This window comes from Anopheles merus, chromosome 2L (genome assembly GCF_017562075.2).
Source record: "Anopheles merus strain MAF chromosome 2L, AmerM5.1, whole genome shotgun sequence".
Lineage (NCBI taxonomy): Eukaryota > Metazoa > Arthropoda > Insecta > Diptera > Culicidae > Anopheles > Anopheles merus.
The window spans coordinates 52,359,410-52,386,820 of NC_054083.1; the positions used below are offsets into that span (position 1 = coordinate 52,359,410).

The following is a 27,411-nucleotide window of genomic DNA, read 5'->3' on the forward strand; positions in this document are numbered from 1 at the left end:
ATTCCCGACGCTTTGATCGTAAAATGAGATCGCAGAACGGGAAGACAGCAAGTGGGGTGTGTTTGCAGTGACAGGCGTGGCTAATTTGATAAACCGGTTGCGGAGGAATGAGAGCCGGAGCCTTATCGTGGCGCGCGGGGTCCGATCATTGACCGTTAGGTCGTCGTCATCGTCACCATCGTCGACGATCCACATCACCACACCATCACCCCAACCTCGACGCCTTGTGAATCAGGAATGCAAATTCGATCTCGTTAGAGTTCGAGCCCGTGTCTGTGTGTGTGTGTGAGTTTGAGGTCACGCAGCTGGGGTTGGCGATGCAGGAAACCGAACGCAAACTTTCTACAATTAATGCGTTCGAGCGAGCTGAGGGCGAGAATGAGGGCAAGTTCTGCTAATCCCCAAAAGGGGAAGAAGGTGAGGTAGTGCAACTGCTAGTAAAGCAAAAAAAAAGAGCAAGAAAGAAGCGTCGTAAGAAGCTTTGGAAGGGAATTGGTTATGATTTAGCATAAAATTATCTTCCCGTCGGCCGTGAGATGGCGTGTAGACGGTGCAAGACACGATTTTCCCATCGATCATCTCTCCCTTTTGGAGTGGAGTTTGGTGGTGGTTGAGATGGATTGAATTTTCGCATAATTCGCTAAAACGTCTGATTTCCTGTGGCCTGTGGTGTGTGTGTGTGTTACCCGATCGTTTGAGGAAACCCTTCAAAGCACACAGTCCAAACCGCAGCAGACAACACAATTACGCCGGCAAGCAGTAGGCCCCTATTGGAGATCCTATTCTTGGGACATCGGATCCGCTCCACACACTGCCTCCTATCGCTCACACGATCTCGCGTGCATTGCCACACTTACACCGAAATACGCGATGAAGAATTAATTACTGTTCCCTGGCTGGCGTTGGCAACAATGCACGGCGCTGGACGTGCCTCTTTCAGCATTGTTGGTTGTGCCTTGGACGATGCCTTGCTGGACGCATCCCGCGTGTTGTTGGACGCCGGTGGTGTGTGCTAGTCGTCCTCTAGAAGTTTGTACAGGTTTTTACAGTTATTACGATCAAAGTGGAGCGTCATCAGCAGCGGCATCGTCACCGGTCCCGAGCATTGAGATAACATGCCGCAGAACCAGGAAACCAGGGGTGGTGGGGTTGTTTAACCTGTTTCCGACGCGTCCAAGCCCATTCTTTAATGTGGAACAGACCAACAGGCTCTCGGTGAGTCGCTCCATTTGACGTTTGACGCCAAAAAAACAGGAATCGAAAGAGCGCACAAAAGCGTTTGCGCGAAAAACGAACACGAAGATAATGAGTGAAGCATAATGAAATGTGGTCTAGTTCTCGTCATCACATTACCAACTGACCACAGGTCAGGTATAGAGATCGCGAGATCTCGAGAGAGGATCGCTCGGCAGGGTGATATCTTCACAGTGATACCAACGCCCATAGAGACGCGAGCGAGAGGTAGAGGGCGTTCGAGTTAGATGGCTTCATTTTGATAGTGGATTTGTCCCCCTTCTTTCGTAGTCTCCTGCCGGGGTTGTTGAGGTATTTTGGGAACCCATCTAGAGGATGCAGACGACAAACGACGTAAGTAGATTATAAAAAAACAATTCCATAAATCATCACCACTAAGGACGAGCGCGCTTGGACGGATAAGCTGATTGGGCGTAATGGTCGGGAGTCGATCGCTCTACGAAGCTTCCGTGGGGAAGGAAAACAAGCGATCGATTGTCTGCGTTGCGTTTCCATCGCGCGTAACCTCTTTCCCATCTCTATCGTCACAATTAACCTAAACAAAGCTCTCTAACAGAACAGGGCTGCTACCTGTGCAAGGTGAGGTAAGCACAGCGACAGCGCGTGAACCATCATCGTTAGGTACACGATAAAAACGCAGCGCAGCACAGAGGAAAAATGGTGTTGAAATTCATTTTGTCTGTCGCTTGTCTAAATGCGGTTGTAAAACAGAGCGATAAAACGCAAGCCAGCAAGCAAACACACAGAACGTGCCTCACACTCACGGTTGTTGTTGTTGAAACGAAATGCCCGTTATGATAACCGCCCGTTTGGACGCATCGCCGAACAAAGAGAGACCATTTGTCTGAATGGTGACTTGAGGAGATACCAAAAGACACTGTTCTTTCATTCTAAAAAGCTTAACGTTTTGTAGTAAAATGCATTCTTAGGCAGGAACTAATCCCCACACAAAGTGAACCACCACTGTGTATCGGAATCGTTTAACAGCCTACGTGTAGAGTGGGAACCGATCGTTTAGGTGACAGGCGATCAGAGGCGACAGGTTGTGGTGATTGGGAGTAGAATTCCGCCTAGTCCGTAGCCACTTCACTTCCGTCTCTGCCCTTGAAGCAGACACTTTGCCGCGTAATCTGACACTGAAATGCGCCTGCACGCCTCTCTGGTCGCATTAGTCTCTGGTTAGGGCAAGCACTCATTGAGCACTTAAGGGTGCGAAGAACCCTATATTTCGTATGCTGGTGTCAATTTCGAAAGCAAACATTACGAGATGCGTTCTTGGGATGCTTGGATGCAGGCTCGCTCATTTACATAAAATGCAACAGAATCTATGGCTGGGACATGCGTTTGAGTTACTCACGTTCGAGATGAATGTAACGGTACGCTTATTGCCAGAAATCATGATGATCATGAAGAAGAAGCACACAAATCGATGTTCATCATTTCAACGTCATGAGCATGACCTTTTTGGGGTTGTGCTTTTTTTTGTTCTTTTTCGGGGAAGACCTATACCGAAGTTGCCTTGAATTGAAAGATTTGCATTTATGGGACACCCTTTCCCGTGCACAATTGCGAAAGGAATGTGAAGCGCAGCGTCGTTATTGGAATATTTTATTAAGGGTTTTCGATGGCGATGGTGATGATGAGGATGGTGTCACCGAGCATTCCTCGGTTGGCACTCTCCCGTGCATCGCGGACGCTCCACCGAACCGGGTCGAGGAGATGAACTTTCAAGATTTCTTTTATGCACCCCAAAAAGGGGCTAGTCATCGCTGCATCCAAGCGAAGACATCGCAAGGTTTCATGGGTGCGGTGGTGATGTTGGAAGGACACCATTTCTTGTCGATTTTTTTTGTCCAAAATATATATATTTTAAATTAAAACATTTAGAAAACGGGTGATTTTTTGGAGGTTTCCCTTTTCGCCATAAGTGGCATATTGAGGACATTCCACTCCTGTTTTGCTGCCAATATCAAACCACACTACACACACACCAGGGATGCCACTGCTTTGGAGAGTTGATTTTGCACTTCCTTTATCTTCTCATGGAAATTCAATTGATTTATGAATTCTCGACAAGTTGTCAGGGAGGGGGGGGGGGGCTTGCCCCACGTAGCAAGTCGCGCACGATTACTGACACACTTTTCCCCCGTGTCGGGTGAAAGAAGAAATAACTGAATAATGTCCCTTCTCTTCTCTCGCTTTCTCAGCGCCCTTTTACCTGTTCAGCGCCTGTGTGTACAATGCAATTCTTGATATTAAGAAGGGGCTCGACACAAGGGCAGGTGTAGCTGGCGTGGGTCTCGAGTAATAAGTTCCACGATGCGATTGCACTTGCCGCGCGGATGTTGATGTCGAGGGCAAACTGGAGGGGGAGGGAGGCAGGAGCAGCACTGAGAACTGATGGCGTCCGGCGAACGGTTCTTCCTGCGCGGAACATGCAATGGAAGTGACCGCGTTTCGTTGGAGCTGGTGCTGGTGCTGCTGCTTGTTGCTGGCTGGCAGTACGCAAAAAAAGCGGTTTTGTCCGCCCATTCCCATGTGGGGGGAAGTTGGTCCAACGAGGGCCTGTGGAAGGAAATCGGCATCATCCGTGGCATCCGCTGTAACGGGTTTTCGCTATGAGAAGGTTATACTTTATGGTTGGAATAAATTAAATATAAATATTCTATCAACTGTCTCCCAAAGAGGTCGATGGCTTGCGAAGTTGAGCAAATCCACTAGAAGGACCCGACCTCAAGGGTAGAGGTTTTTGGGGCTATTTTGAACAACTGATAATAAGTACCAACAGTTTAAAATAATCACCACGGATGTTGAAAGAGAAAGTGTACTGTTTTCGAGCGGCCGACATACTCACCGAGGTCTCAATTACATCCACAATCCACCTCATCAGCAGATTGGGGGTAGAATTTTCACATTTGGCTATAATTAAATGCCTCCCCGAGTCACTCGCCCCCTCTCATCAGGTTACCATGACAACGGGTCGATTTTACGACGCACACACACATGTGTGTGTGTATGTGTCTCGGCTGTCTGCGTTCCTTTCGCTCGGGGGGAGGTTTAATGTTCAGGTTTTGTTTTTGCAAACGCTGTGGGAAATTCGACAACGGGAGTCAACCAACCAACCAACCAAGCAACCGAGCAATCAAGCAGAATGTTTTCATGCATGCATGCATGACCTAAAAACCAGAGAGGGAAGCCCGAGCGAAAACCCGAGTAGTGAGTGGGGCAAGCGAAAAGGGAAAAAAGCAGAAAAAAGAAATCCACAAGGCACAAGAGCTGAAAAAGAACGAATGCTGCGAATGAGATCCCTCAGGAAATTGACGATCGATCACAAACGGGGGAGGGTTGCGCCGACTGTTCGAATCAAAATTCGAACGAGCAGGTTTGTCACGAAGGAGAAGGGAACGTCGGTCGGTTTATTGAGTGTTGGTAGTGGTTTTGAGTGTCGCTTCTGGTCGGTCAGGCTGTTGTTGTTGTTGTGGTCTATGGGGTCGTTCGTTTATGCTATGCAGAGCATAACTCACACGTTGTGGTTCGTTTGTTTCAGTGTGTTGACATAGCTGCGTTTTGCCTGTTGCGGTGACAAACCAGAGAGAAGTGTGCAGCAAGCGACCAACCCAACAATAGTGTGAATTGTTCCGCTTGTGGTGACGGGTAAAGTGGAAGTGGAGAAGCAAAAGCAACGCCACAACATACAAAAGCACAGTGAAATCATCTGCATACCGACCACAAAAAAACGGATGGCAGCATTGGTGTGTCAGTGATTTGCAACATAACGGATCTCTCGCGCTCTCTGTCTCGCCGTATCTCGCTATGGTGCGACCCTTGGCCGTGCAGTAGGCGACGAACGGGCCGCGGGTCTGCTGGAGAACGAACGTGAACGTGATCGTAGTGTGCCGTTTGCTGCGTAGGAGAACCGTGTGGAATGTGTAGTTTGAAGAATGCAAGAGAAACGCAGCACGATCATGTTACACGGTGCTGGTGGTGACGACGAGCGGCGGCAGTGTTGGCAGTGATCGTGGCCCACCATTAAGCCACACCGCGAGCAGTGTGCAGCTACGGTGCTGGTTCGAAAGTGACAGTGCTTTGTGGCCGTTGGAAGTATTAGTTGGGGATTGTGAGTATTCACGTAGTGTTGTGGCTGTTGTAGTTGCCGGTGAAAGCGGCCAACGCTTGACGGCGCTCTTGAAGCAAGCAAGTGGTCAGCAGCAGCAGCAGCACCACCAGCACCATGGAGGCGGACGTACTGAACGCGCTCAACACGCAGACGGCGTACATGCCGGGCGGTCGGGATCGGGACGGACATCCGCTCGTGGTCATACCGGTCCCGTTCTACGACAATCTGCCCTGGATGAAGGGATTCCTCGAGACGACGGTCAAGTACCTGTTGGCTAGCTTAAGGTAAGCCGTGACACGTGGAGTTGGGGAGCCTCAAAGCTTACTAATTGTGTGCCCTAATTCTTCTCATCCGCAGTCCCGAAACGGTCAGCAGTGGACTCGCCGTCATTCTCGATGCACAAAAGTGTTCGTGGCGCTCCACCCGCCAGTACATACGGCACGTCCAGCAGCTGTTGAGCTGTGAGCAGATGAACAGCTTTCTCGTGATCCGGCCCGATGCGTTCTGGGACAAGAATCGGGTGGAGAACTGTGCCCGCCAGCATCGCAAGGGTGAGGTAGGTAGCATCAACGACAGATTGGTTGAACGTCGCAGAAAGGAGGAAGATCGATCAGGCGCGTGTGATTGATTGCACACGCATTCGAGCAGCGAGATCTTAAACCCGCATCGGCAATTATAAAACCATTTTGGCGACGTGTCGAGTTGTCAAACCAACGGCCAAGGCGTGTGCGATCTTTTGCCAATTGTCGTCGTGTCAGAGATAGTGTTATCAAGCCCCATGCTGGTACAAGCTTCAGGGGGTTGCTTCCGCCAATGTGGCTTCCCCGTCTGACCCTAAGGGTGACATTGAACTCTGTGCATTCGCTTGAAAGCTTGTAGGGGAGGGAGTTGTCTTGCTCTGCTTCTTCTGAGCGTGTTGTCTAAAATTGGGGTGTGTCCGATGGTCCCAAGGTTAGGCCTGGGGCGTGTGAGTGGATCATTTGGTGGCCCCGCGGGTGTGTGTTCATGTTATGATATAACGTTTGTGGGACCTGCCTGGACGAGCTGGGGGTCGGTCCGAGCGGTTTGTTTGTTTGAGCGATTGAAAGCAAGCGATAGCGTCGAGCGCCATGTTTCGATCGTTCGGACACGATCATCGCGGTACAAGATCTGCCCTTATCGGTCGTTCGCTGTGACCTGTGGGTTAGCAAACACGCAATTACCGAAGCTCGAGCACAACAGTTCTAGAGAGTTCGGGTCTCTGCGTCTTCTTACAGAACGCGTCGCACTCTTGCCAGTACTGCAGTGCAAGTGCGGTAATACGAACAATGCCCCTCATCTTGCGCACACGTAATTAATCGGTGGCTCAGATTGGGCAGATTATTGCACCGGTTTTACGATCGGGTTTCTCTGTTATCGCTCGTCCTATTACACCGGATATCTTATCGCTCCAATGGGGGGGTTTTGTCGCTACCGGGGGTTGCTACTGGATTTGGAGCGGACTTTTTTGTGATTGTTATTGGCCCGATTGGCTTAGCAGTAGAGCGGTTGGAACACGTGCATTGTTGCTTCTGTTCCCAACCCAAATCCAAGGACGCAATGCACCTTTTGATAAGAGGGCCAACACATACTGCGCCCAGCTGCATTTATGGTAGGAAAAGAGTCGAAGAAGATCATCTCAGGCGATCCAGACAGTTCGGTTTTCCGTTTTCGGGATATCTTTTTACCCACGGTGTCCCACAGTTTGGGACCGATTATCCCATGAGCTGTGGGGTGAATTGCATCGAAAAGTGGCAAGACGCAAGTCCAATTAGGCTACACCATTAGGGTTGGGGCAATTGACGCAAAGGCGCTCACATGTACGGCGGCATGGGGAGTGAAAGATAATTTCCATTTCCCTGCCTTGCGGGGGGGGGGGGGAAGTTATGGCCACCTTTCACGCCGTTCACACATACACACTGACCGTAGGGAGGAGGTACGAAGTGGAGCTATTGGTACGTGACGATAGCACGGTGGGTTTTCCCTTTTCTTCTTCATCTAGCAAGAGCCCTTTGCTTTCCTTTAGCAGTACTTTGCCGTTGCTAAGGCAACTCAAATTGCACTCACACACGTCGGACGGAGAGTGAGATTGTTGTTGGACTGTGTTTTGTTTGCTCTGAAAGGGGAGATTCTACTGGTACGACGCACCCACCATTCCTGCCTTCGTTAAGTGTCGCATAATAATTGCATAGCATTTCCATTTCAACATTTACATACAGTGGCTAATGCGTGAACTGCTCACGGCGTATGTTTTTTTTGTTTTTCTTTCCGCACAGTGGCATGTCACGCATGTGTGTGTTTTTTGCGCTCTGTTTTTACTAACCAGCCTTGCGCAGTGCGCTGAGACAGAGCTGATTAACCTTGTAGGTTAACGATGGGATTTCAGAACCACCGAGCATGTGGGGCATCATGTGGCGCAAAACAGTGGCTTAAGCTATGCTCTCTCTTTTATGCTTTAATGATTGACAGGATGAATAAATTAATGGTGATGCTTTGCAAACACACATTCTTATTGGGGATTTCTTTCCTAAACGGGTGGGGTACAGTTTTGACTGATCCAGGTCAGCGTGATTTAAGCCGCAGCTCATCTAATTTACATCTAAGGTCACAACTTTAGATTTCTCTACAAAAACCAGCCACACTGTGCTGATGTTTTTGACGGAATGTTACTGTTACTTGCACCCGGCAATGGAAAATATTTATTGTTTTTAATGGAACCGTATTAACACAAAAAAAGAACTACACCCCTTTTACACCTGTTGTTTAAATAATAACTTTCGGAATTGCTGCAGCGCTCTCCATCCTGTCAATTGCCTATTGTCTGAACATTGGTGTTGTTCTTTCAATGGCCATTATTATCCACACGAGTCCAATTACGCTTGTGTGAGCGATTGTTGCAGAAAGCTTCCCGGGAGCTTTCCAGCCGCTCAAGAGATTGGTTCCGGTAAGACGGAGTGTTCACCCGACCCCCTACCGGTTGCAGCAACTGCGTATAAAATTGCACATATGACGGCAGCCAGTAAATAAAAAAAACTCGAACCCCTCAAAATCCGCTGCACTTTCTCCCCGTTCTATGTACAAAAGGCGGCTTGGTCCGGGAAAGCAAAAACAAATTCCAGCGGGACTCTTGAGCGGTGTTTCGTGTTTTGCCGGCTCTTTGGCACACAGAGAGAGAGAGGGGAAATTGCTAGTGCTTGGGGTTTAGTGTGCACCGTGCACAATTTCGTCCCCTACACCCTCACGTAGTCGCTGGGGTTTTGGAGGAAGCCAACCAATCAATAAACTGCGGGACTGTTTAGCTGTCTGAATGAGCTTTCCGATTTTGGAAGGGTTTTGCAGATAGTTTTGCCTCGCGGAGAAACAACAAACAAGTGCACGGAGAAAGCATTGACACCGGGGGAGGGAGGGTGGGCTTCGGCATGCAAACATTGCATGCTAAATAGGCGCCTGAGCAGAAACGGAAAGTGTTTGGCAGTCGAACTGTTTTTCTTCCAAAGGCACATTGCCGTTTGTAGCAAATTTCGTAATCGATTTTGCGTTTTTCATCTACGATGCGAACACAAACACAGCAAAGCGGTTGGAAATAATTGCACCCCTCCCCACTTGATTTAGGAGGTAAGGGGGGGGGGGGGGTGAGAAATTAGCGATTCTTCAAAGCGCGCCAAACGATTGGGGGTAATTTGTGCCCCGAAACGCCATTAGGCACGTGGTGGGTTTTTGAGTAGAAAAGTGGATAATTTTAATGTGTGTGTGTGTTGCTAATCGGCGCCATGGAGGAGGTGCGCAATGCGAAATTACACCACACCGCGGGTCGTGGCGATCATCCTTGTGGTACCGTTCTGGTGCGTTTATTGGATTGCTAATGGATTGGTGCAGTAATGGATGTAACCTAAACGTTCGACCTTCGTGACGCCCCAGTGGCCTAATGGAGAAGGCACCGGCCTCCTAAGCCGGGGATTGTGGGTTCGAGTCCCATCTGGGGTAAAAAAGAAAATGGTGAGAGAGAGAGTGTAAAGAACATATTCTCTCAATTAAAAGAGACCAATGGTTTGCTGCTTGTACCTTGTACACACCAACACAACCTGTTTGAATTGATTGACGAGAGTGTGCTTTTACTATCTCCTCTTATTTTGATGTGTGAGTGATTGTTTCTTTTCGCCATCTCCGCCTTTTTGCGCTTACCGTTTTGTTTTACTAATTAACAAAAGTATTGTAATTTGATTTTGTTTTGTTAGTTTTTGCTACACAATGCGGCCTTAATTAAATTGCAATGTTTTTTTATCTATCTTTCTCTCTTTTCTCTCATTTCGTTTGTACCAGCCAACCATCATCTCCAAGTCCCGGTTGGGCAAGTACTTTGACACGAGCGAGCTACCGGAGGAGCTTGGCGGCATCATCGCTTATAATCATGAGCAGTGGATACAATCCCGCGAGGTAAGTACGGCACACACACACACACACACACACACACACACACACACACACACACACACACACACACACACACACACACACACACACACACACACACACACACACACACACACACACACACACACACACCTTGATGATCGAAAGCCTGTCGTAGATGATCGTTCCCTTTTCAACGCAACGTGTCAAAAGTCATAAATAATCGCTACATGATTGCTAAATTACGCTTCGATTCAGAAGAGAGTGAGAGCGAGTGAGTGAGGGCCAAAGAGAACGGATTTCGTAAAGTACTTTAACAGTTGATTAAATGAGGATATCGTAAATGCCAAGCTTATGGACAGCCAATCACCCATAAGCTTCGATCCTTTCCAATATTGTTATAAAATATCTTTATCTTTAAAGAAACCCCTTTTCTGTAAGCATTTATAAACAGTTCTCGCAGCAAGCGCATCCGTTTTCTAAGTAATTAGATAGCCCAATAGCGCTGCTTTAAGCGAAAACTCGTTCCACCCTTAATATAACCATTCCAATGCTAATTGAGTAAGATTCTTGGGCAGATTAGGGATGTTGTCGTCGCCTTACCGCATCGTCACTTGGACGCAGAACTTTCTACTAACTGTCGCTTCTTGTTGCTCTCCGTCTTTCTCGCGTGTCTCCTCCCTCAACACCCGATGCCAGGGTGATAAAATTCCCATTTTCAATCCGGCTTCGAAACGGGAGGATCGTAAAAAATCTTCTCACTCTATTCGTCTGCGTGTGCGTGTTCGTTCGTTTCGGCCATCCACTTGACCGTGCCAGCGTGATCGTTCTTGTCATGCGGTTTAACTAATGTACACTCTTGTTGTTGTTTTGTTTTGCTGTCCTTCTATCTTTCTATCCCTCCACTTTCTTCTCCCAAACCATCATTGGGTCATCATGCTCTAACGCTTGGCTTCCCCGGACGCTGCCCTGACCTGACCGCCCACTCAACGAGCAGCGCATCGAAGAATTTCGAAAATCCTACGACAAAGCGATGGGCGACCTAGAAAACCTGCACCTCATCCTGCTGGACAACCGGACGGTGCGGGCCAGCGAGTCGACCGCGGCCCTCAAATCGTGCCAGCAGCTGTACGGGGATGTGCAAAAATTTCTCTCCCTAGTGATGGACGGCGGTAAGTAGCGTCTGTGGGTCTGTGCGGGAATCCTGCTGTGTTTTCGCTTCTCCATCGCACCGGAATCACCGGTTTGAAGTGGCAAGCGTGACTGAGCAGCTTTTCTGGGAGGTGGCTCCCACAGGGAGTGTGAAAGAGAGAGGGATCAAGGGACAAATGGGCACACATATTCATAAGTTTCTCCCTTTGGTGATTGATTTGTGGAGGAAGACTTGAGGCACCGTGTGGCCATGTTTGGTTAATTGAACAATCGACACGCCGATGCGTCGATGAAGGCTTCATTCCTCTCTTTCTTTCTTTCCTTCCTCGCTTTCCACGGGGTTGGGTCGATCCCACCGGAAGTGTGCCGCTGTGCCGCGAAAGCAGCGATCGTTCGATCGTCTGATCTATCATTTCCGCCCTTGCCAGTGGAGCGGCTGGCAGCCATCTCATTAGCGGGGTTCAGGTCCAGCCGGGTGTCACAGTTTGTAGCGATCGTTTCCTTCCGCGCAAGGAGTGCCATAGTGTTGAACACATCGTTGCTGGCACATCGTTAATGCGCGATTGGTTGCTTAATCACTGGTGTAGTAGCAGGCAGCAGTAGTTGCGGGTTTCTTTTTCGCCTTTGCGACCGAGAAACAACCGAGAACCTGACACCTGTGCCCACAGCGGCGGGGCTACTGTTGGAACCTCCGTTTCTACAGCTCCAATAAATGCTTGCGCCATAAAGGGTAGTTGAGCTGGGCATGAAATTCTGCTTTCCCTATCAAATATAAAAAACCGTCCACTTAGCAAACGGTCGGGAGTGCGTTTACACAACCGCCACGAACTGGGTCAGTCTCGCGTGTGGTGCTGGCCCATGAGGTGGATTTCCATAACCGAAAGGGGTGCAGCAGCAAACGCTAATGGTCAACCTGACCCTGTGTATGAGGGCAGTCACCAGAGTTTCACGCTGGGAACGTAGTCTAATGCAGGGACATGCGAGGCTTGAACAAACAATGGGTCTTTCTTTGGACAGTTGAGTTAAGCTAGTTGTTCTGTCTTTGTGGTGGAGCAATTCTTTTTATCAAATTGTTGCATAGAAATTAATTCAAATGAAAGATAACACATTGTTTCATTCAATTAAAGCCCTTGAGATTGTGATATCAGTGGGTTTTAGTATGGATACTAATTTGAAAGTGTCCACTGATCGCACCGATGCTCTCCACTCTGCTTTACTGCTCATGTTCAAGTGTAGAAAAACACACCCCAAATCCCTTGAAATGGTTTCTCTCTTTTGTTTTTTTGGTTGCAATTTAGACAATGGTTGTAATAAATCGCACCCTCCATCAGACGCGGAACAGTTTAAGAGTAAGCGTGGGCGAGGGAGGAAGCGTTAATTGAATGCATAGCAATACGGTTTAAAGTGGCTGATAAAGTTATAAATTGTATAATTATATACACACGCAAGCACACACACATACACACTCTCTTGGAGAGAGGCAACAGTGGGTGCCTTTTAATTGTACTGTCGGTTTTATTGTGAGGGAAAATAACTCCGACCCGAGATTTATAACGCACAGAGATCTATAAATGGTGAACCGCATGCTACAATTTGGGGAAGGGAAATTAAAGCTACTGCTGGAGGAGTTAATACTAAAACCGCTTTCCATTTTTTCCCCTCCATTTTCGATCGGTCCACCCACTCAAACACGTGGCTCTTGTGTAGGCAAAAAGCTGCTGGCCCACTTGACCGACCTGCACAGTGCCAAGTCGGCCGTACCGCAGGATCTAACTGATGGCAAGACGCAAGTCGATCGGTTGCTGAACGCACTCGATCGCAAGCAGACCGCCACCAACCAGGCCTGGACGGAGCTGGAACGCACGGTCGAGGTGCTGCAGGAGTTGGCCACCCTGGAGGAGGGCGTTTCGCACGTGACGAGCTGGATACTGACGACGGCCGAATCGATGCTGAATGCACAACTACGGGTCGGACATGATGTCGGTACGGCTGACCAGTTGCGGCTGGAGCACGAGATTCTGGAGCTGCAGTGCTGGCAGACGTACGGGTGTTACGCGGAGCTGCTGCACAAGATCGACCACTTTCCGCGGCGCAAGGATACGCCGGCTTATCGGGATCTGCAGTCGCAGCGCGAGTGGATGGACTTTGTGTGTCGCAGCTTTGCCCAGCGGCTGGAGCGTCGGCGCAATGTGCTGATCACGTCGGTGCGGTTCTTCCGCCTGGTGGCTGAGTACTTCGATCGCACGAGCGAGGTGTTTCAGTCGCTGATTATGGGTGAGCGGGTGGAGGACTACGCACTGGCCAGTGCCAATCTGCAGAAGCTGAATGAAAACCAACGAATGCTTGGTGAGTACTTCCATGGAAGGAATGAATGGGGTCATCCACTCACTTCCAATTCTTTTCTTCGGTTGTAGAAATGATGGAGAAGGAGATCATCAAGGAGGGCGAAAAGCTGAGCGATGTGTTGCTGATGCCGGTGAAGGATGCGGTAGGGCGTGACATCGATGTAGACTACAGCGAAGACATAAGCAACGTGCGCGACATTCTCGATGCGACCCGGTCCCGGTCGCGCATCTTCGCCGACAGCGTCGAGCTGCAGAAGCTGACGCTCGATCAGATCACGCACATCTTCAAGTACGAGCAGGACGCCCGGACCGCGGTCAAGTGGATGAGCGATCTGCACCAGGTGATGCTGCGTTCGCACGCCCATGTCGGTGCGACGGTACGGGAGATCCAATCGCAAAAGGATGAACACCAGACGCTGCAGGAGACGGCCAAGGGCACGTACAACTATGGCTGCCAGCTGCTGAACGCGTCGCTCGCCCTGCGCCAGTCGTGCAAGCTCGAGACGGCGCAAAACATTGCCATGACCAAAGCGCTGCAGCGCACCTGGCGATCCTTCCAGGCGGTGGCGCAGGAGCAGATGACGCGGCTGCGCGTCTCGGCCGTCTTTCACCGGAGCGTCGAGGAGCAGTGCGTGAAGCTGCGCGAGCTGCACGAGTGCGTGCTGCGGATCGGTGAGATCGCGGAGCAGGGCCGCCGCCGGGTCCGGCTGCGCAAGTATCTGGCGACGCGCGAGCGGCTGCTGCTCGAGGTGGGCCGCATGGTGCGGCTCGGCCGGCTGCTCAAGACGCGGCTGAAGGAACCGTTTCTCCTGGACGACCGGCTCGATGCGTGAGTGTTTGAGTGAGGCGGGTTGGGACGCGTGATTTATTAATAACATACTGTAGAAGGAGCGATGCGCTTCACGGCTAATGAGCTGGTGATAGTGGGCATGGACGCATGGGAAGAGTGGCTTAAAAGATGCCGAAGATTACTTGGGAGAGACCAGATTCTTGATGATTGTTTTAAGAGAGGTAGCTCTAACTGTTCTAGCTACATTGAGCTGATGTTGAGGTTCGTCTCCTAACACAACGCCATAAAACGTCGTAATTTTAGCCAGTTTTGCTCGTGCATTCTTCCATGGTTCGTGTTTTATGTAACCCAGCATCTTTGCCGGTGAGCATCTTCTACCGGGGCACATGTTTTGGGGTGGCCGTGTCTCGCTCAGTTGTTGTTCGTCTCGCTACTTCACCGAACTTGCCCAAAGTAGTCTTCCTAGTTGCTAGTTTCAAGTTAGTTAGCCCGGCAATTTGTCTCACAAAGTGTGTGTGTATATTTAGATTGCAACAAAGATATGTCTAACACCGCCACCGATGTGCATTTGTTTCTTCCCCTCAACACCAGGATGGCCAGTCCGGAGAATATCATTACCGAAAGTGATAACATAATGGCGTGCGAAGCGATCTCGACCCGGCTGGCGGAGGTGGCCCAGGTTGCGGAGGCCCTAGACAGTGTGCTGAGCGATGTGCAGGGCGGCTTTGACGACGAGGTGGAAGAGCTGACCAGTGCCGATGCTGGACAGGAGGTGGCCGCCGGCAAACGCAGTGACAGTGGAAATCAAAGTGATGTGAGTGTGTTGCCGCCGGGGTTTCGTGGGAGAAGATTTGTTTCATTTTGTGCCCTTTTCCCCCACCAAAAAAACCAACAGGACTGGAGCTCGAGTGTAAAGTCAACGGATGATGGATCGTTTGTGACGGCTTCGGACTGCATCTGCACGCCCCAGTCACGGTCCTCGTCGTACCATACCGCCTCGGAGTGTCGTGCCTCGCCGTGGTGGGGCGTCGAGTCGATCGAGCGGCAAAGTTCGCTCGGGAACGATTCCGCCGAAGATCCCGACCCGGAAGCGTTCCCCTCGATCAAGCTGCTGTCGGGCGTGGTGATGACTTCGAGTGCGAACCTTTCGTTCGACGAGTCGGAGCACAGCTTCCCAACGCCGGCCGTTTCGCACGGTTCGGCCAGCGTGGACTCGGACGATACCGTGCCGACGGTGTGCTCGCCTACGAGTGCGATCGGGACGAGCTCCGCCTCCAGTTCCGCCCTGAACTCGATCAATCGGCGGGAAAATTTGGCCCTCTCGCTGACGCCGGAAGAGCTGGAGCAGATCGAGAACGACATACGGAACAACAATCTGCTCGCGTCGGTCGGCAGCGACGGCACGGTGGAGCTGGTGGGCAAGGTCCAGGAGCTCCAGAGCACGCAGGTGACGCCGACCAGCGAGGACAGCGGGAACGTGAGTACGAGTAGCGTTAAGCTGGACGCGGAGGACCCGGCCCGGTTCGAGCCGGTCAAGGGCCCGGGGGACATTTCTGGGCTGACGTACTACTATCAGAACATCATCACCAAGCATACGGTGAAGAGTTGTCTCTGAAGTGACAGGAGGAGGGAGAGGAGGAAGAGGAGGAAACTGTCTGTTTTTTTTGTGTCTTTAAAACGCCATTCCATTTGCTTGCCAGAGAAGAGATCCAGAGAGTGCCCCGATGGCAACGAACCAAGAATTAGGTAGCTTGATAGGTGATTCCTACGAGAGGGACGTTAGATGTTTAGGTTGGAAGGAAGAAGGGAAGGTGTAGCAGCATCGCTCTTAGCTTGCATGGCCGTGTTTTTCGTGCTTGTGTGTGTGTGCACGTGCTTTCGAGTGTATGTTTTCAATGAAGCTAGGTGTAAGTATAGCGCAGTTTTACAATTCTGGCTCTGTTAAGCATGTTGATTTTGTTCTGTTTTTTTGGCCGTGAAATAAAAGTGTGTAGTAAAATAATGCTTCTGTGTGTGTCGTGTGTTTTTGTGTGTTTTTGGTTCTGTTTTTACGTTTTTGTTTTGCTAGACAGTTTTAAAAATCTATAAAACATACCCCAAGTTGGTGTGTGTGAAGCTATAATTATCAAACGGTTTGCAGTGATGCGCCTAAAAGTATGCATGGAGTGCGTTGTTCCAAACAAATCACACAATAGTAACGCCATCTGAGGTAACTGCGTTACAAGTTGTAACGCAACTTGCAAACAGCATGTAATGCAAGCATGTTTAAATTAACCCTTGAAGCAACAATTCTTTCTAGGGGAAACAACGACCCCGAAATGAAGCCTTTTTCATTAATTTTTTGAACTTTTCACAGGGTATAAGACATGTAAGAGGGTGTTAGAATGTCATCCAATCCCCTTCTTCTCTATCAATGACAAAGGATTAAGCAGTAATGGATTTAAAACTCCAAATTTTGCAGTAAACAGCTATTCCTCATCACCAATAAACCCGCTGACCCAACCTGGCCGCCAGCTTGCGTCCAAGTTAGTCTCTTCGCGCAAGGCGAACAGGGAGGAGAAGGGAGAGAAAGGAAAGAATCACAACACTGCCGCCCCAAATCAAGACACGCTCCGGCGCAGCTCTCGCAGTCTCTCAGATGCAACCGACCAGTGCGGATCGCCCTTAGCTCCACGAAACAAGATCAAGCTAAGATTATCATCAACAATAACAACAACAGCATTCAGGTAAAAGGGCACGATCGAACGGGTGAGTGGACATTGTTTGAGCGGAAACGAGTGAAAGTGGAAGTTCTTGGCCTATCCCGCACCATTGAGGCGCGTGTTTCGGAAGGAGAAGATAAATAACCCACAGCTCGAACCCGAAAGTTTTAATGTGAAAACCGGTATCGTGCGCGCGGGAACGAGAGCCGTGTTTGCGTGCCAGTGCGGTTGTGTATGTTGGCCCCCGGGGCGTGTGTGTGTGATGTGCGTCAAGTGACCGTCGCGCGGTTCCGTTCGATTCGCGGTGTGGACGCTCAAAGTTTATGTCATTCCGTTCGTGCTCGGTTTAAACTCGATCGTCACAGTTATCAAAAAGAAATTGGGGAATGAAATAGAAGACTGCCCCCAAGCAAGCTGCTGGCAGCCGGTGTAAAACCAAAGACCGAAGACAGAGACGGGCGCGGCGGCTAACGTGTGAATGAAACGTGGAAGCGCCCCGGTGGCGTCGTCGACATCTTTCATGCCGGTTTTGTTGTACAGAGATTAGCTTTGCTCACTTTTCAACTCATCACAGGCGCACGGTTCGAATGGTCACAATGGAAAGGGGGCCAGGAAGAATCCCCCTCCCAAAAAAAGCGAAACCGAATCCGCCAAGCCGCGCCCGGGATCTCCGACGAGGTGTGATCTGACGGAGCGTTAACATGCGCGTGCGCGCATCCCGCCCCGTCCCGTGTCACGAGATCCTTAAGTGTTGGTGCGTGCGTTCGAAGCTAGCACTGTGTGTTACACCGCACAGCGACCATTAAAAAAACGAAAACCCTCCCCCCTCCCCGCCGACCAATTTGTGCCTTCAATTTTCCCGAGCGAGCCAATTTTTCAGTGTGTAATATTTCATCTTGCTTATGATGTTTTCTTGTTGTTTGCTTTTTTTTACAGAGTTGCATTTGAGTAATTTAAGTTTTTCGACAACTTCGATTTAGTTTTTAGTGGACCGTATTTCTGTTCTCAATCGACGCATTACATCAACTACTATAACCGTGCTTGTGTGCATTTCGTGTGTTTTATGTGTTTCTGGGTGTGTGTGCGATGTGAGTGTGTGCGAAAATCTGTGTGAAAGGAAAGAAAACGAAGCAGCAGCAGCCAGAGTGATCATCATCATCAGCAGCAGCGAGGAGCAATAGAACGAAACCGAAAGTTCTGATTTTGTTCAGTGTTAAAACATTTCTGGAGGGTCCTCACACGTACAGCGTCGTATTTGAAAAGCTACACCGTAAAGCAGATAACGAAGCGATGGAGCAAACGCCACCGGGTGGAGACGGACAGTACTCCTCGCTCGATGAGCTGCAGCGGCAGCTGAACGAAGATTTCGCCCAAACGCTCGGACCGATGACTTCACCTCAGCAGCACATGGCCACGGCATCGGCCGCCGGAGCAGCATCGTCTGGAGCGAGTGCAACGATCGCGACCACCATCAGCACCGTCGTGCTTCAGGGTGGTCCACTGCAGCTGGTTGTGGCGATTCTAAAGGTAGGTCTTTGTATACATCTCTGCTAGCGATCGCCAAGAACGGATAGAAATGAAGCGGGGGGAATCAAAGATCACATCCAATGCACCAGAACTACGTTAAGCTCCAAGATCGAAGATCACAGTTGAATCGTCCATCATCAATCATTGACAGGGGGTGGTGGTCGGTGCTTACTACGGTTCTTGATCGTTGAGGCACGAGGTCGGCAAGAGTCCCGTAAATTCCCCCTTCCCCTCGACACTCGACAAACACCTGCCGATGTGGTTGAGTTGGCAGAATACAGAAAAAAAAGACTCGTTCTCTGGATTAGAATGAAGGCTCACGTTTTGCGTATATGCATCGCGTGCCGCACACCTTAAGATGCAGAACATCGCAGCAGATTGCTCATCAGATTTCAACGATGGATTGGGGTGCGATTCCGTTCCAACGTGCTACAATCAATTAGTGAGCTATGGTGAAAGAAGATGAGCCTAAGAACCACCAGCTCATTTATTAATGCTTTCGTCGATAATTGGCTTCTTGTATGTTCTTCCGCCGTTGTTGTTGGCTGATGGGCGATGGTTGCTTTGATGAAGGAGTAAACGGTTTCGCACCCGTGCACAATCGCTCGAGCGTGTGATGTAGGAAAAGTGTAATGCTTTCGCATCATGCAACGTAAGATCGGGATCGAACAGTGGGTCGGCTTAGCCTGCCCCATTGGTAAGACATTGTATAACGAACATCTTGTACCTATACAAACACCCAATGCACGGTGTATGCTAATGAAACGCACCGTCGTCAAGGTCGTCAACGCTTTTCGGGGGAATGTATTTGAATTCCGACCACGCTTCCCCGATGGGTTGATGGCGGATGAAATGACCGGATTTGACAAACGAGATTCGGCTTTCCTTGGTGCTTTGTGGCGGGTGATGGACGATGCCGCATGTTAATGTGTTGGAAAGTGCAAATGCCTCACCGAAGAAGGAGTGTGTGCAGGTTGCATTCGTGATGGAGTGCTGTGAAGTGAAATGATCGTGATCTTCGGGAGATCTTATGATGGGAATGTAACTCGAAATGACACCGGACAATCGGGGAGTAAGATTCCAACTTCCTGAAGCAATTTCAATATCCGTCGGATGATTTCTCACCACCAGTCGTGGGGCGTTATACCTTCCCCAATAACAACCCAATGGATAATTCAATTTTATTATCCGATTTCAGCGGAACACACAAACATGAAATATGTCTCATTGTTTGCACTCCACCCGTTGAACATTGTTTGACCAAACACACTCGTCGACGCATTGGAACAACCAAACACCACACCAGCAGAATACACATAAAATTCGTCTCGCATACCGCCGTTTTGCCGATTAATCGAGGCCCTTTCTGGCCCACATTCGCGGAAAAGCACGGATGACGCGACCGGTTGGTTGCTTGCGAACGAGTTATTAAATCGTGCGTTGTGAGAAGCACGGGGGGGTGTCGCGGTGTGTGGAGGGGGGATGACACGCGTTACGCTGCATACTAATGTGCTCGCGCTTGCCGTCCTCCGTCGTCTGCGTCGTCGTCTTCTCGCTGGATCTTTGGGCGATCGCGCGGATCTGACGACTATTAAAGCGGACCGTTCTAATTGCAACTTGAAACGGGCGCGAGTGTGTACGAGTGTGTGTGTGTGTATGTAAAAATCAACGGCGCCGGCGTCTCTAAAATCAAAAATGGTGTAAGAAGCATGCACAGGGCGCTAACGGTGGACATTGAACGAAGATGTATAAAAAAATAATTAACGACTAATAGATTACGCATCACCGTCGTTGATCAAACCGTTGCACTGCACTGAAAAGAGCTTGGTTCGTTCATCTGCTTAGAAACGAAATTCTCAGAAAGCGTGCAATTAAACTGTGGTCGTAAAACAAAATATACAACATAATTAAAATTAGAGCAAGAAGTTTTTTTTAGATTTATCACGCTGCAAAGCAGACAAGAAGCGTGATCATGGTTTGATTTTCACTTACCAGAGGGAAGAGAGCAAACTGCCTACCCGGGGTGTTGGTATGGATGGTCGTTTTATTTGTTAAAAACGGGAAAAGGGTGAAGATCGTGATTAGCTCCGCGCCACCCCGTTGGAGGAGTGCCATCGACCGGACATGAGTGCGAGTGATGTTTTATGATAAGCGCAGGCCGAGCGCAAGTTATGCTGTGACCTGAAAGGGACCTCAATTCTACCGTCTAACGGACTGTCCGGGTTCTCTCTGTGTAATAAACCGGTGCATTGAGCCATTTCCGGCTAATTAGAAGCGATCCTCACACGTCTGTGGGGAGCGCCCGGAGTTGGACAAATTATAATTTTACGACGCAATTAATGGAAAAGTTTGATTTCGAACTGGAGTTAGCGCTTCTTTGGTTTATTAACTGATCTTTAATCACTCTAAAGCAGGCCCTTTAGATGTTGTGATGCTTCCTACCTAGAGAGAGGTGTTGGTGTGATTGGAATGATCGAACTGAACACTCAACGTTCGTTTATTACACATCCAGGTTCAAGATCATGCCTCTTCCAAGGGTGAGGTAGAACGATGGCGATGGCGATCACAACCATTTATCGCTAAAAGCCCAGCGGCACTAGCGAAAACTGAGAACTCGTTCCGAAATGGGTTCGCTCTTTATTTTTTTTATTTTGGGTCGTGTTGCTGGTCTTAATCGCGAATGTGCATGCATACAGCCACACAGACAAGAGATCGCGAAATCGGAATCAATCCACATCCAAGGGATAGGGTCCCAAGATTGCCTTGCTGCGGGTGTGCGTGTGTGTGAGTGGTTGTGTGCTTCCCTAGAAGCCGGTTTTTGTTCCGCGGCAGTGTTATTATTATTTTAATGTGAAGAGAAACTGAAGAGCTGAATATTGCCCCGGAGGATGAGCAATACCCCGTCTGTTTTAAAGCCCTTCTGTGGAAGAATGTTGCTGGTTTGGTATAGGACAAAAAACAAAAACCACAACAAACCATCCTCTTGGGATGAGGGTTGTTTTTTCGAGACCGCATTGGCGAATGGGGCGAATCTCCTTCCCCGAATACCTTCGGGGCAAACAACATTTGGCACCAAAAATCTGTGCAAAAACGAACGATAAACGGGGAGTGACTTCAAACGCGATCTTCTTTAAGGGTCGTTGGGAGTCATATTTGCACCAACTGCTTTAGCTTCTTCATCTGCTCCATCATCCCCACACTCCAACTGCAGACACAAAGTCTGGAACACAAGGAAAGAGGGACCAGATTCGCGAATGAAATTGTGTGCGCGCACACACATCCTCCCCCAAACGACCATGCGGTCTGGGCATAATTTATGGTCATGTTGTCTGTCTGGAGCAGCAGCAGCAGCAGCAGAACTAGCTCGTGTTCGATTTGCAATCCGCTTTGCTTGCGCACACTCTCCCTGCCCGTTGCAAAAGATGAACTGCTGCCGGCACTAGGGGGTGAATAGGGGGGGAACTGTGAAGAAAGAGAATGTAAACAATGTTGCCACACTCACCACAGGCCAGGCCCTAATAACGCCTGGCGTGTGTGTGTGTGTGTTGTAAGCCCGTTTCGTGTGGTTTTATTCGTGTTCCTGTGCAGATTTCGTTTCGTTCGATGCTTCTGCTGGCCATCACAAAGCCGAGGTCGAAAGTATACGAGAGAGATAGTGGCGAAAGAAGAGTGCGATCTCTACTTGCCCCTTGCGTGTGTGTGTGTGTGTGTGTGCATGCCAGCCCCTAGAGCGTTGATTGGAATTATCGCCAGCGAAGGGTAAAGTTTTTGGAGGAATGCAAAAATCAGGTCGCCCAGCCGCCGACTTCCGATACGGTGCCCACAGTACAGTGGTTTGGTCGGTTTGACGTCATCGCGGAAGGGATGTCCGATCAAGCGGGCAAAGAGTTTGTTTTTGATGTTTGAGTACGGCACAGTGTGTGAGTGTGTGGGGTATTATCAAATAGAAATCGTTAATAGTTGCGCTTACGCGGCGATTATTGGTCGGTCGAAATCGAAATGATTGATCACTTTCCTTATTTCCCTTGTTTGCGTTTGGGTGCAGTTTGGAAAAAGTGTGTTTAAAAAAGCGGACCCTACGATGGCTGAATGCTCTCATAAAATGACGAAGAAAGCATTAATGTATGGCATCAAATGGTTTTGATGAGTCATTTGCTTGCGAAACAGTCAATTGAAACGGATTATTATTATAAAAAGAGACCTTGTAATCACTCACCAACATCGCATCCATACCATCGTATTGTATTATTTTCCTGCTTTAATGTAAATTAAATTCAGTGAAAATATGCACACGAGGAAGTGGAAAATGTAAAAGTGTGATCTTTTCAATGATCTTTTCACTGTTTGAGGTTTGCCCCTCTGCTCAAACAAAAGCTCGAACCATCGAACCGGTTCAAACGCACCTCCTTCGCTTGAAGTGCTGATAGTTTGTTACAAATTAATTAAAACACAAAATTCCTGTTACCCCAGCAACCATTGTCACGTTTCTGCTTCAGAAAGCAAACTAATTATGGGTCGAAATTGGATTGGTCCAAAAAACCAACAATAGCTATCTATCTATCTCGTCATGCTGTATCATATGGAGAAAACCATTTCCTCCAAAGAATGTGGTTGGTTTCGTTGAATTTTTATATTTTTTTTGTGTGAACACAGCGCGCACATTACAAATGCATTTGCGGAAAACCCCCGTCCGTACAGGATTGTCGCCCAGATGTGTGGCGATAAATTTTCCATCCCTTTTCTTCTTGGACCTTTCTTCTGTCGAACGCGTTTGACACGAGTTGGTGCGCTTCTCGGCGTACGGCGTATTGCGCGCGTAGGCCGGCAGAACAGCAGATGCGTAAACAAAGTAAGCCTAGCAACGGGGAGGGTGTTTTGTATTATTTGTTATTAATGGCAGGCGTAGATATTCGCCCGACCACCTCCCAATCATCCTTTCGCCTGCACGAAACCCGACTCAAGATCAATCTTCAGTTTTCCATTTTCAAACACCGGGAAGTCGCTGCCGACCCGCTTCTGGTGCGCGGCCTGTGCGAATGTTTTTGCTAATTTTCTTCCTCCGCCTCCACATTTGCCATGTATTTTCCATAGCGGACGGAGTTTTTTTTTATGATCTACAGTGTTTCTTGGGAGAAGAAGGTTTGAAAATTCGCACAAAAAATGGAATACGGTTAACTGGTTTTCGGCTTGGTTGTTGCCTTCCGGGGTTTTCGGCGTTGATGGAGATGGTTCGCTAAGAACATTTGCTAATTGCTTTATCACACTGTTGCTTTAACGGTTCTTGCAGGTGGAGGATTTTCAAAAAATCCGTAGAACCATAATTTTCCTCTACCTTCAAAGAACCTGCACACACGCTCGCGAGGAGGGAAACAAACTGGAATCTCAAGAGCAGCGTGCTATTTTTTCACCAACAACTCCCCAAACGATGCTGATGTCACGCTACAGCTACACCGTCTGTGCTGGTTGGTTGGTGGTTGGTTTTGCGATCGACTTTTTCCGAAAATAAAATCACCTCAAAGTCCCGCGGTTCCATGTCCCCACGGTACGACACAGCCCACAAAACCTGGGGTGGTCGGCCGCCTGTTTATTGCCCGCTGTACGTCTGCTTGAAGACGGCGATCGAAAAGCAGAACGATCGTGTCCATCGTCACACAGTTCCAGTGCCAAAACATGGTGCAGAAAATGTTGCTTTATGTCCGCACAATAAATTGTACCACCTAAGTTGTACCAATTGTACAAGCCGGTGGGGTAACATAAACAGAGATCGTCGTAAATTGCAACGGGAATAAAGTCATACTGTCCTTTCGGTTTGGTGCTGCAGCTTGAACACAATAAAAACTCGCGTAAAGCGTAAAGGGAAAGGAAATGGGGTTAGTTTGCACATCCCACAAAACCCCTGCGAAACCCGAATTTCGTGTCTGCCCAGTTCTGCCCGGTTTAGAAAAAGGGGTTGAAATTAGATCCACAGACGCGGCGTGACCAGGCCTTTGGACGCACTAAATGTGTTTATTTTGTGTTCCGAGCGGACGGAACTAAACAAAAACAAATCCAATTTGACAGTACCATTGCGGTCGGGCCAGAAATTCACTCCGGCAGAAGGAAAACTTTCGTTGTAGCATGCCAGTACCTCCGGGCGATCGACAGTTGATCGATGGCAAACGCCTACATTCACCTCGACGTTGTTGAAACGTTCCTTCACCTCCTGCACCACCGTGTTCTGGTAATTCCGGGTGCCACTTTTGGGGAAGGAAGTGCAGCAGTTTTCCATGTCCCAAATTCATGATCGCGCTGACGGCTGATCGACCAGCGCCAATAGCCGTAACGGGGCAGCGAGAGCAGCAGCAGCAGCAGTGCGCGCATTCTTCTGTGCTCCAATGGTTTTTGGGGCGGCTGCTGGGCGGTTTTTCGTCGGGCTGTGCTCAATCCCGGACTCGATCGTACGCAAGCCTCACCGGACTCATAATTATGACCGAGAGTAGTAGTACCGAGTATGTACCGTTTTTCTTGCTTCCCAACTCCCAAGTTTGTGGCGTGCAACGGGGTTTCCAATGCTCGTTCGGAACGAATTGCAATTTGGAAGCCGAATTTACGGAGGAAGCGTGATGTAAATTCTGCTGGAAGCAAGTGTGTTGGCCGCGTGGATTTGTATCTTGTTTCGGAAGCGTAAGCCCCACGAAAAGCGATGCGCTCGGGGTTTAATTGATCATCGATCGTTGTTTGTTACTTTAAGCCTGCTCAATAGGTCAATCGTTGTGCAATGGCTTTAAATGGTTCGTTCGTTTCGGGGGGATGGGTTAGTGTTGCTACTGCTTGGTGCAAATGCGGACAAGACCTGGCTGGCTGGCTGGCTGGTTGGTTGGTTGGTTTGGTTATCATCCCGTTGCTAATAGAATGTCAATTAACGCTTCTTTTGCCAGACTTTTATTTAATAAACGCAACGCAGTGTTGGTGGTGTTTGCGTGCCCCAATACATAAATATGGCGGCCGTTTGGCAGTAAAAGTACATCGTCGTTGTGCGCTAGGTTCCGGTCATTCCAGGCGCGCTGTGGCAGCAGGGGTATAAATAATCGACACGGCAAGACCCAGGGCACAATATGCGTGTAGCTCATAAATAATGCCGCGATGTACGACGGCTCCAGGGCAAACATGGCATGACAGGAGGGGGAACGAAGAAGTAAACGAGCTACAACAACAATACTCCGGGGTTCATTTGCGCTCCGGCCGTGTCTTGCACACATGAATTGCGCATTAATTCACACCACCCGCGACCATTCGTCGTCGTCTTCGTTGTCGTCACCCTGTGCGCAGACTTGGAGGATGGCCTCTCGTTAAGTCCACCGTCCACACCGATCGGTCGTGTTAGTCACCTCACCTAGGCTCCTATCTGACACTTTAGGCTTCCAACAACAGAGCATACTCTTCCAAAGAGGCCCTACGAAAACATTCGATCCGGGCAGGGAAAAGAACTCCAAACTCCGCCGAATGTAACGAGCGAGAAATGGATTTTTGCATGTACATTCTTCGAACAAGAGATATGGAAATGATGGTACATCGATCGACTACGAAATGCTACTGCAATCGATCGAAGCAGTGCCGTCTTGCTGCAGAGAGAGAGAGAGTGTCCATTAATCAAGAGTCTTCTTTACGGAAAGCATGAAAGCCTGAGTCACACCGAGTCACAGATGGCGTGCATCTGACGCGTCGGATCTGACATTTGAACTGAGCGCACGCTGAACCATTGACTGAGATTCCAATAAAACCGCGTGTGTGTGTGTTTATAAACAAGCGTCGTCGGTTATCGGAACTTCGAACCTGTTTCCTTCGAGCCCTTTCACTCCACCGTGTGCGCGATTGTGTGTTAGTAGAGGCGACCGAGTTTACAGGTGGTGTCGGTGGTGGTGGTGGTTTTTATGCTTGAGACGCCTTGACATGATACCTGAGATCGCTTGGGATGCGGACAACTTCTCCCACCCTACCATCGTGTGCATATTCATTCATGCCCTCACCACAACACGCCGAGGTGCGACCGAGGTCGTGGTTTTTTGGGTTTTTTGTTTGTTTGCCTTCCCCCAATGGCGTTTGGCCATATTTGGCGCGGCAATTTCATGTGCACGGCGGCTCCTGCTGGCTTTAGCGGGAGGCCAATTCGAGTGTCTGTTTGTGTGTGAGGAAGGCTGATCTTGAGCCTCCAAGTGGTGTGTGTGTTTGTGCGCTTGACGCTGTATGCAAAGCGTTGATTGTGAAGGTTCACGCTGGACCAACTGTCCCAGTTTTTCTGGAGCGTGCTGCCCTAAGAGTGGCCTCGCGTACACTGATTTAATGCCGGAGTTTTGTTTGTTTTAAGGCGGCAACGTATTTAAAAACCCGTTTGGAGTTGCTTCTGGAGATCAAAAAGTCACTTTGCGATGAGCTCCAAAATGAAGAAAACACTTGTGAGCGCGTGCATGCATTCGGTGGACCATTTCTTTGTAGATCAACACGAAATCCTCACACGCAAAATGACGTCATGATGGTGGTGGTGGTGGTGCCTTTCGCTCGAATGTTGCAATGTTCTAAAATTAATCTTTGCTTCTACGTCGGTTGCTCATACACACACACACGAGAGGTCGAGCGGCCTGTTACTGATCGGAAGCAGATTCAAGCTGGGGAATTGTTGTTAATGCTCACATATGTGACGGTACACACGTATGTAAAGCGGGTCGGAAAACAGGAAAAGGGCAACAGTTTGTTGGGACGCCCGCGAGAGCCAAATGGAAGTACTCGTAATGAATAATGGGCGAGAGACGAGAGCATCAGCAACATTATAGGACATTGCTACCGTCTGTGGTTGCATTTTCTTCTTCCATCTCCTTCTTCATTGATATCCTCCCTTCCGGCTCCCCCCAGAAATAAAAACAGATGGAGCTCGTGAGCAACACGAAACGAACACTGAAGCCTCAAACCTTCCCTATTTCACAACATTTTAGCATAGGAAAACAATTCTCGCCTCGGGCAGCGTGTGTTTTAGTAGTACCGAAAGCGAAAAAACATATGCCCGCCGCGGTTGCTTCGTGTGCCGTTTCTTGCTTTTAATGCTCTCGCACTCCCTGCTCACCG

General features: G+C 49.2%; 1 protein-coding gene and 1 non-coding gene across 2 annotated transcripts in view; both read left to right on the forward strand.

The window, feature by feature from the left end:
* Positions 1-27,411, forward strand: part of LOC121593820 (titin-like) — a 158,880-nt gene that overhangs the window by 480 nt on the left and 130,989 nt on the right. The window contains 8 exon segments of the mRNA XM_041916522.1: positions 4,802-5,655; positions 5,729-5,927; positions 9,710-9,823; positions 10,797-10,971; positions 12,659-13,297; positions 13,366-14,125; positions 14,678-14,900; positions 14,982-15,563. Of these exon segments, the coding sequence (XP_041772456.1) occupies positions 5,486-5,655; positions 5,729-5,927; positions 9,710-9,823; positions 10,797-10,971; positions 12,659-13,297; positions 13,366-14,125; positions 14,678-14,900; positions 14,982-15,563 (2,862 nt within the window). The 5' untranslated portion in view covers positions 4,802-5,485.
* Trnar-ccu lies at positions 9,301-9,373 on the forward strand. Its single transcript has one exon. It is a non-coding gene; the product is annotated as a tRNA-Arg (tRNA).